The sequence below is a fragment of the Aedes albopictus genome, chromosome 2 (assembly GCF_035046485.1).
Source record: "Aedes albopictus strain Foshan chromosome 2, AalbF5, whole genome shotgun sequence".
NCBI lineage: Eukaryota > Metazoa > Arthropoda > Insecta > Diptera > Culicidae > Aedes > Aedes albopictus.
The window spans coordinates 402,360,649-402,370,980 of NC_085137.1; the positions used below are offsets into that span (position 1 = coordinate 402,360,649).

At 44.5% G+C, this 10,332-nt stretch overlaps 2 protein-coding genes across 4 annotated transcripts; both read right to left on the reverse strand.

Moving 5' to 3' along the window:
• Window positions 1–2,495: 2,495 nt before the first annotated feature.
• On the reverse strand, window positions 2,496–8,350 carry LOC134288440 (uncharacterized). 3 transcript variants are annotated; one of them, XM_062853318.1, is made up of 3 exons: window positions 2,897–8,350; window positions 2,759–2,836; window positions 2,496–2,691 (listed from the first exon to the last, which is right to left on the reverse strand). In XM_062853318.1, the coding sequence occupies exon 1, from the start codon at window positions 8,326–8,328 to the stop codon at window positions 3,109–3,111; it is 5,220 nt and encodes a 1,739-aa protein (XP_062709302.1). In that variant the 5' UTR covers window positions 8,329–8,350; the 3' UTR covers window positions 2,496–2,691; window positions 2,759–2,836; window positions 2,897–3,108. The 3 variants fall into 3 exon arrangements, with proteins under 3 accessions (XP_062709302.1, XP_062709301.1, XP_062709300.1); XM_062853317.1 differs by having other exon boundaries at window positions 2,496–2,836; XM_062853316.1 differs by having other exon boundaries at window positions 2,759–8,350.
• Window positions 8,351–8,533: 183 nt separating this feature from the next.
• Window positions 8,534–9,309, reverse strand: LOC134286843 (uncharacterized). Its single transcript, XM_062848529.1, has 2 exons — window positions 8,616–9,309; window positions 8,534–8,547 (listed from the first exon to the last, which is right to left on the reverse strand). Exons 1-2 carry the CDS (start codon window positions 9,307–9,309, stop codon window positions 8,534–8,536), a joined length of 708 nt encoding a protein of 235 aa, XP_062704513.1.
• Window positions 9,310–10,332: the final 1,023 nt, after the last annotated feature.

Below are 10,332 nucleotides of genomic sequence, written 5' to 3' on the forward strand. Positions count from 1 at the left end.
ATTCGATTTCGATTCGATTTCGATTCGATTTCGATTCGATTTCGATTCGATTTCGATTCGATTTCGATTCGATTTCGATTCGATTTCGATTCGATTTCGATTTCGATTCGATTTCGATTCGATTTCGATTCGATTTCGATTCGATTTCGATTCGATTTCGATTCGATTTCGATTCGATTTCGATTCGATTTCGATTCGATTTCGATTCGATTTCGATTCGATTTCGATTCGATTTCGATTCGATTTCGATTCGATTTCGATTCGATTTCGATTCGATTTCGATTCGATTTCGATTCGATTTCGATTCGATTTCGATTCGATTTCGATTCGATTTCGATTCGATTTCGATTCGATTTCGATTCGATTTCGATTCGATTTCGATTCGATTTCGATTCGATTTCGATTCGATTTCGATTCGATTTCAATTCGATTTCGATTCGATTTCGATTCGATTTCGATTCGATTTCGATTCGATTTCGATTCGATTTCGATTCGATTTCGATTCGATTTCGATTCGATTTCGATTCGATTTCGATTCGATTTCGATTCGATTTCGATTCGATTTCGATTCGATTTCGATTCGATTTCGATTCGATTTCGATTCGATTTCGATTCGATTTCGATTCGATTTCGATTCGATTTCGATTCGATTTCGATTCGATTTCGATTCGATTTCGATTCGATTTCGATTCGATTTCGATTCGATTTCGATTCGATTTCGATTCGATTTCGATTCGATTTCGATTCGATTTCGATTTCGATTCGATTTCGATTCGATTTCGATTCGATTTCGATTCGATTTCGATTCGATTTCGATTCGATTTCGTTTCGATTTCTATTCGATTTCGATTCGATTTCGATTCGATTTCGATTCGATTTCGATTCGATTTCGATTCGATTTCGATTCGATTTCGATTCGATTTCGATTCGATTTCGTTTCGATTTCTATTCGATTTCGATTCGATTTCGATTCGATTTCGATTCGATTTCGATTCGATTTCGATTCGATTTCGATTCGATTTCGATTCGATTTCGATTTCGATTCGATTTCGATTCGATTTCGATTCGATTTCGATTCGATTTCGATTCGATTTCGATTTCGATTCGATTTCGATTCGATTTCGATTCGATTTCGATTCGATTTCGATTCGATTTCGATTCGATTTCGATTCGATTTCGATTTCGATTCGATTTCGATTCGATTTCGATTCGATTTCGATTCGATTTCGATTCGATTTCGATTCGATTTCGATTCGATTTCGATTCGATTTCGATTCGATTTCGATTCGATTTCGATTCGATTTCGATTCGATTTCAATTCGATTTCGATTCGATTTCGATTCGATTTCGATTCGATTTCGATTCGATTTCGATTCGATTTCGATTCGATTTCGATTCGATTTCGATTCGATTTCGATTCGATTTCGATTCGATTTCGATTCGATTTCGATTCGATTTCGATTCGATTTCGATTCGATTTCGATTCGATTTCGATTCGATTTCGATTCGATTTCGATTCGATTTCGAATCGGTTTTAATTCGATTTCGATTCGATTTTGATTCGATTTCGATTCGATTTCGATTCGATTTCAATTCGATTTCGATTCAATTTCGATTCGATTTCGATTCGATTTCGATTCGATTTCGATTCGATTTCGATTCGATTTCGATTCGATTTCGATTCGATTTCGATTCGATTTCGATTCGATTTCGATTCGATTTCGATTCGATTTCGATTCGATTTCGATTCGATTTCGATTCGATTTCGATTCGATTTCGATTCGATTTCGATTCGATTTCGATTCGATTTCGATTCGATTTCGATTCGATTTCGATTCGATTTCGATTCGATTTCGATTCGATTTCGATTCGATTTCGATTCGATTTCGATTCGATTTCGATTCGATTTCGATTCGATTTCGATTCGATTTCGATTCGATTTCGATTCGATTTCGATTCGATTTCGATTCGATTTCGATTCGATTTCGATTCGATTTCGATTCGATTTCGATTCGATTTCGATTCGATTTCGATTCGATTTCGATTCGATTTCGATTTCGATTCGATTTCGATTCGATTTCGATTCGATTTCGATTCGATTTCGATTCGATTTCGATTCGATTTCGATTCGATTTCGATTCGATTTCGATTCGATTTCGATTCGATTTCGATTCGATTTCGTTTCGATTTCTATTCGATTTCGATTCGATTTCGATTCGATTTCGATTCGATTTCGATTTCGATTTCGATTTCGATTCGATTTCGATTCGATTTCGATTCGATTTCGATTCGATTTCGATTCGATTTCGATTCGATTTCGATTCGATTTCGATTCGATTTCGATTCGATTTCGATTCGATTTCGATTCGATTTCGATTCGATTTCAATTCGATTTCGATTCGATTTCGATTCGATTTCGAATCGGTTTTAATTCGATTTCGATTCGATTTTGATTCGATTTCGATTCGATTTCGATTCGATTTCGATTCGTGTTCTGTGGACTGTGAGGAGATTCTCAAAATCTGTTTAGCAAACCCGTGGTTGTTGTTGTGGTAAGCTTTCAGCTAAAATAAACGTTTAATTTAATTATTTCCACCAAATGTTCTCGTCAAAGGCATACATACAATTTTTGGTGAACCCTCGAGTTCCAAAGTCCGGTTACGATACGGTCGATAGCGTATAGCGATTATGCTGGGTTAAATTAAGGTTGGTTTAATTGCCCGTTCGTATAGCTTCTTAGCATTAAATGATTACTTACTGGCTCGGAGATTCGTAGCCTAGCCTATCGAATTCAGTGCTGGGAGTATCTTGTGTCGGTAGATAAAGTGAGTTTGATCTAAATTTAAGCGATTACATATTAGAATTCAACAGGTTTCTGTAAGGCCACATATGTTACCTGCATGTAGTACTAACTAGGATGAATTCACAAATTTAGCGTTAAGTAACTATTGCATGAGATCCAGAAAAATGCTTAGACTAACTTAGAAATAGTAGAAATAAGCTCGAAAGTACAATTCACTTAGTTTTTAATAATTTAGGATAGAAACTAGCTGTAATGCACTTTATCTGTTGCGTGGAAATCGCTGTATCATTGTTGACATTAGACAGTCATTCATAGGGAACCTGCGATACAGTTTTATTGTTCTCCCTTACGTCTACGCTTATGATCGTTCGGCTGCTTTGTTGACCGGCCACAGTTGAACCGCAACGAGGGGTCTCGTCGTGACATTCCCCCTCCCGTAAACCCTGGTGATGCTCCTGACCGTCTGGAACTTCTGGATTGGGTTTACCATCGTCCAACACGTCGAGAACTGCGAGTTTTACCACTGGTCGCCGAAGAAGTCCAGAAGCGGTCCGTACTAATGCTTGGCGTACCCTACCGTCTCGTCCTGGGAAGGTACGTTCTACTCGACCACGGATCCACTGATTGCGTGCGGCTCCTCCAACCACCAGGACCAAATCCCCCACCTTGAGATCTTGAGTTTCCTCGAACCACTTTGTCCGGCGGGCGATGACTGGCAAATATTCTTTCACCCATCTTCGCCAGAATTCGTCGCAAATGTGTTGTGCTAATTTCCAACTGTTTCTTAAGGCTGTTCTTGGTACGACTGGTTCCGATGGCAATATCTTAAGGCCGCTGGAGTTACCCAGCAGAAAATGGTTGGGCGTAAGCGATTCCTGATCCGCCGACTTCAGAGGGATGTAGGTGAGCGGTCGGGAATTGATGATGAATTCTGCCTCAACAAGTATCGTTTCGAGAGTCTCGTCGTCCGGTTTTCGAGGAGCGTCCGCTAATGCACTGATGGCGACTTTAACCGAACGTACTAGACGCTCCCATGCGCCTCCCATATGGGGCGCTGCTGGCGGGATGAATATCCATTTCGTCTGAGCACTCGTGAATGTTGACGCTAGTGTTTCAGCTGTTTTCGTGAGGTTTCCGCTGGCGCCTTGGAAGCACGTCCCGTTGTCACTATAGACTTCAGCAGGAGGACCACGCCGTGCGACAAATCGACGAACGGCCATAATGCATGATTCAGTTGAAAGGCTGTGCACCAGCTCGATGTGCACTGCACGAATTGTGAGGCATGTGAATATCGCTACCCAACGTTTAACCTGATTTCTCCCCACTCTGACCAGTAGTGGCCCGAAGTAATCCAGACCAACGTAAGTGAAGGGTCGTACGAAGGGTTGCAGACGGGCCGACGGAAGAGGAGCCATTGCAGGAGGCTTAGGGTTGGCCTTTCTCACACGACATACAATGCATTCCTTGGACACCTTCTCTACGAGACTGCGCAATTTGGCAATCTCAAAACGTTGTCGTATTTCATTAGTAACTGTTTCCCTGTTAGCATGTCTGAAACGACGATGATACCAGTCGACTAATTGTTTGGTGATCGGATGCGATCGGGGTAGAATTGCCGGATATTTAGCTTCATCCGATGCGAATACTGCTGCTCCAATGCGGCTACGCATCCGAAGAACTCCGCGATCGTCGAGAAATGGCCAAAGTTTGTAGATAGGACTTGATTTTGAAACACAGCCGTGCCGCGCTTCCGGTGATCCCTGAGTTGCAGATAGAACAGCAATTTCTGATGCAAAAAGTTCTGCTTGGGCAACTATCCATAATGTTTCTTCTGAACGTTTCAATTCATCCTGTTTAAGGATACCTAACTCCAAAGGGATGCCAGCTCGTTTCCTACGTAAGTTGTCAAGATACCGTAGAACATAGGCGATTGCTCGATGCATTCTTTCCCATCGGCCGAACCGGCTGACATCGATCACTGGTGTTGACGTCCAGTGAGAGTGAACAGGACGCAGCTCTTCTTTGGTGGAGACAGGATGTCGTTGTTTAGGCCAGTGTTCTTCTCCCTGATACAAAAATGCTGGACCGCGGAACCATGGACTGCTTACTTGGAATTCCGGACCATTGCCCCATTTGGTGGCTTTATCTGCAACATTGATCTTCGTAGGGATCCACCTCCAATCTTGAGGATCGCTCAACGTCAGAATTTCGCCTACTCGAATTGCAACAAACTTTTGGAAGCGACGGTGATCTGACAATATCCACGCTAAGACAGTCGTTGAATCAGTCCACAAATAGTGTTGCGATATCTTATAGGAATGGTTGTTTAGCACGGTTTGCAGATATTGGACTCCGAGAACAGCTGCTTTTAACTCGAGCCGCGGTATTGAGAGGGTTTTCAAGGGTGCGACCTTACTCTTAGCTCCGACAAGGGCTACTTGAACGTCACTTTTGCTAACATGCCGGAAGTATACGACGCAACAGTAGGCTGCTTCGCTGGCATCGACAAAAACGTGAGCTTCTATTCGACTGCTGCAAGTTATTGGCACCGAAAAGTAACAACGAGGTATCCTGAGTGTGTTCAGTAGGTCGAAACACTCAATCCACTGTCGCCACTGACGAGAAAAGTTCTCATCAACTGCTTCGTCCCAGCCGGTACCCGCAGCCCAGATTCCCTGGATAATGATTTTTCCGTGGATTAAGAAGAAGGCGATGAGCCCTAATGGGTCGAAAAGACTCATGACGACCTTCAGTATTTCACGTTTGGTAGGGACATGACTCTCGTCAAGAACAAAGCGCAGGTCTTCTCTGAGGGTTACCGTGTATCTAAAGCAGTCTTCATTTGGCATCCACATCATCCCTAGTACCGATTCTATGCTTTCGCCTCTCTCCAAGGCTAATTCCTTCGGTGTATCCATTGAAACAACGCCGATTCCTTGCAATACTTCCGCGGAGTTCGACAGAAAATTGCGAATGTCAAACCCTCCTTTTGAGTGGACAAATTTCACCTCCTTCACTACTTCAATCGCTTCTTGAATCGTTTTGAAACTGTCCAAATAGTCGTCCACATAATGTTTTTTAACTATGGCAACAGTCGCACGCGGGTACTGTTCGGAAAACTGCTCTGCGTTTAGGTTTTTGATAAATTGAGCAGACACCGGCGAGCAAGTTGATCCGAAAGTCGCAACGTCCATGATGTAGATCTGGACGTCGTCGGTTGGGCTATCCCGCCAAAGGAAACATTGGGAAAGACGGTCCTGTTCCCTGATTTGTATCTGGTGGAACATCTCTCTGATGTCTCCACACACAGCTACAGGAAATTGTCGGAACGAGCTTAGTACTGCAAGCAGGGGCGTTAGTAGATCAGGACCTTTCAATAGTTTCGAATTGAAAGAGACTCCTTCCACTGTTGCCTTCGCGTCCCAGATGAGCCGGACCTTGTTCTTCCTTGGATGCTGGACCACTCCTAACGGTAGGAACCACATTCGGCTTTTGTCAGCAGACTTCAGCTCCGCTTGTGTTGCCTTATGTGCGTAGCCCTTGCGTTCATAGTCATGAATCTGCTCACGTACGCGATCTCCTAGTGATGGCTCCTTAACGAATTTCCGTTCAAGACCAATAAGACGGTTCATAGCCATCTGGTAACTACTGGGAAATGCTGGGTTATCCGTTCGCCACAGAAGTCCTGTTTCGAAGCTGTTTCCAACTCGTCGTGTCGTCGCTTCAAGTATCTTTCTCGCACGCCTGTCCTCATCTGATTCTAGGATTTCGTTCCGATTTAACAATACGCTGTCTTCGATGGTGAAGAAGTCTCGAAGTTGTTGATTCAACAATCGGTCGGGGTCGGCAGCTGCTGCGACGTGGAAGTTAAGAGATGCTCTGCTAGAAGTGGAGTTGTTTGAACCATACACGGTCCATCCAAGGCGACATTTTGCGGCAATGGGGTCGCTTGGTCCTCCTTCGCGCAATCTCAACGGCACGCCGAGCCGGAGGTTGTCCAATCCTATCAAAAGCTTAGGTTGTACAGTGCCGTAGCTTTCCATGGGTAGGCCTCTGAGGTGTGGGTAACGCTGTGCTAACTCGTTGTAGTTAAGACGTTGACTAGGTAGTACTAGACAACTAACTGTCCTGGCATGACGAAGATCGAATCTTGTCGAGTTACCTTTCCCGGATATCGCAAAGTTGACTTCTTGAGACTGGGATTCGCTCCGTTTAACATTTCCCGTCCACTGAAGGGTGAGGGGCTTCACATGACCTTTCACCCCGAGTTGCTTAGCGATGCTATCTTCCAGCAACGTTATCTCCGACCCTTCATCAATGAAGGCGAATACAGAGACGCTTTTACCTTCATTATAGAGGACGACAGGCAGTATCCGGAACAACGACTGCGGTTTGGTTGAAGACATGTGGCTCGACGAATAGCTTGTGGACGACGACGTTGAAGCGTGCAGTAGAGTATGGTGCTTTAAACGACACCCCTCCACCGCACAACCTTGCCATGACTTACACGGCCATTTGCCATGGCTATTCAGGCACGTTCTGCACAGCCCTTTCTTCTGGATAATCTTCCAACGTTCATCGCTGTCCATTTCCTTGAATTGTGCGCAGTCCGCTGTCCTGTGGCCTTCGCGAGTACAGACTCCACATACTTTTGATGATGGTTTTCGAGGAATTCCAGATAAAGCCGATTTGTTACGGAAACTATCGTCCTGCGAATGGGCATGAACGCCGACGCTTTCCTTTCCTCTATGCTTCTCGTTCTTGAAACTCCTATCTTGCGCCGGCAGCTCGAAACTGACTTCACTTGCCGCTGCTACTTGTTTTTCCATAAACAGCCCAAATGTCGCAAGGTCTGCCAAAGGGTACTGGCTCTTGAAGGAAGCCCACTCCATTTTCATCGGGCCTGGCAACTTATCGACTAGTTCTTGCATCAACATCGGGTTGGATAGGTGCTGTTGTAGCTGCGCCGCTCGGAGATGATCAACAAAGTTACCGATTACTAATCCGAATTCGATCACCGTCTCTAGCCTGTCCTGCCTTGGTCCTGGTGTGCGTCGAACCTTTTCTAGAAGAGACTTCAGTAGCAGTTCCGGACGGCCGTATCGTATTCGGAGCGTTTCTATAGCGTGAGGCACACTTTCGGGTAGGAGAAGTTTGCTGCACACGGATTCTTTCGCATGACCTGCTAAGCACTGCTGAAGGCGGATGAGATTTTCAGCATTTGTGTACCCACATGCAGCAGTAGACTGTTCATAACTGCTGATAAACATAGGCCAGTCAATCGGGTTCCCGTCGAACTTAGGAAGTTGTTTCCCAACGACCTGTCGTGCTGCAATCTGCTGGGTGTGTAGCGCTGTTGGCTGTCTATCTACCATCGGCTGCTCAGCTGGAGCATGCGGAGGCACTATTTCCTGCTGAAGACACCGTGACTGCCGGTCCAACTGATGAGGTATTGCATTTGGAGCGCCGTGATACTGTGACGGTGGAACGGGGCGATTTGACCATTCTGCGTGCTGCGGTGACATCTGTTCATGCACTGAAGACTGAATTGCATCCAATCGATCGTGGTATTGCAAACGCGACGGCGGTAGGCATAGCTGTTGCTGATGATGCAACGGTTGATTCTGGTGAAGTGGCTGGATTGCAGGTTGATGGTTTTGTTGGAAGTGTGGTTGAGAGTGTGCTACGTATTGTCGGAATGGTTGTATGATTATTTCAGAACGAGCTGTTCTAGGAATCGGGTTCTCTCGTTTGGAGTCACGAATCGAGGACCGAATCGGGTCTTGGGAGTTCACAAGACGAAGACCAGTACTAGCTTCTTGTTCCTGTGCCGTCTTGCCCAAAGATCTTCCGTGGGTCTGCTGTTGATCCGCTAACCAGCTCTTAACCTTCTCCTGCGAGTCCGGGATTGAACTCGTGGTACTGCCGCCCTCTGACATCATTTTTATCAGCTCACTTTTCTTTTCCAGTGATTCTCTACGAATCATATGCTGTTTCGCAAGAATGGCTCGTTGCTCTTCCAACTTGCGCTGACGCAATCGTCGCTCCTCTTCCATTAGTTGCCTTTTCTCTTCGATTTGACGTTGTTCTTCCTCCAACTCTCGCCGCTGTAGTTCCTCCTGCTCCCTCAATTCCTGCTCTTTCATCGCCTTTTCCTCTTCTAATACCCTCATCTGCGCATCCAAAACGGCAGCCCGGGCACTTGACGTCTGGCTCGCCGGAATAGACGGGTTCTTCTGCCCCTTCTTCGCTGATCTTCCACCAGCTGTCTTGGTGGACCTATTGTCAGCGGTTAGGTTCTTCGATCGTTTCGTTTTACTCCCGGCCACCTTTGCGGTACAATCCTTACATACGTACTTACGATCTCTGACTGATTCATCTACGCCCGCACAAGCGAAATGTTCCCACAAATGGCAACTGTCGCAGGCCACCATGTGGGCATCGGCCGAGTCCGAACGGTCACACGCCTTGCAGTTCGACCCAGTAGTATCGAGTTGTCCTTCCATTGTGATCTTCAAAAATTCTGAAAGGATGTTCTGTGGACTGTGAGGAGATTCTCAAAATCTGTTTAGCAAACCCGTGGTTGTTGTTGTGGTAAGCTTTCAGCTAAAATAAACGTTTAATTTAATTATTTCCACCAAATGTTCTCGTCAAAGGCATACATACAATTTTTGGTGAACCCTCGAGTTCCAAAGTCCGGTTACGATACGGTCGATAGCGTATAGCGATTATGCTGGGTTAAATTAAGGTTGGTTTAATTGCCCGTTCGTATAGCTTCTTAGCATTAAATGATTACTTACTGGCTCGGAGATTCGTAGCCTAGCCTATCGAATTCAGTGCTGGGAGTATCTTGTGTCGGTAGATAAAGTGAGTTTGATCTAAATTTAAGCGATTACATATTAGAATTCAACAGGTTTCTGTAAGGCCACATATGTTACCTGCATGTAGTACTAACTAGGATGAATTCACAAATTTAGCGTTAAGTAACTATTGCATGAGATCCAGAAAAATGCTTAGACTAACTTAGAAATAGTAGAAATAAGCTCGAAAGTACAATTCACTTAGTTTTTAATAATTTAGGATAGAAACTAGCTGTAATGCACTTTATCTGTTGCGTGGAAATCGCTGTATCATTGTTGACATTAGACAGTCATTCATAGGGAACCTGCGATACAGTTTTATTGTTCTCCCTTACGTCTACGCTTATGATCGTTCGGCTGCTTTGTTGACCGGCCACAGTTGAACCGCAACGAGGGGTCTCGTCGTGACAATTCGATTTCGATTCGATTTCGATTCAATTTCGATTCGATTTCGATTCGATTTCGATTCGATTTCGATTCGATTTCGATTCGATTTCGATTCGATTTCGATTCGATTTCGATTTCGATTTCGATTCGATTTCGATTCGATTTCGATTCGATTTCGATTCGATTTCGATTCGATTTCGATTCGATTTCGATTCGATTTCGATTCGATTTCGATTCGATTTCGATTCGATTTCGATTCGATTTCGATTCGATTTCGATTCG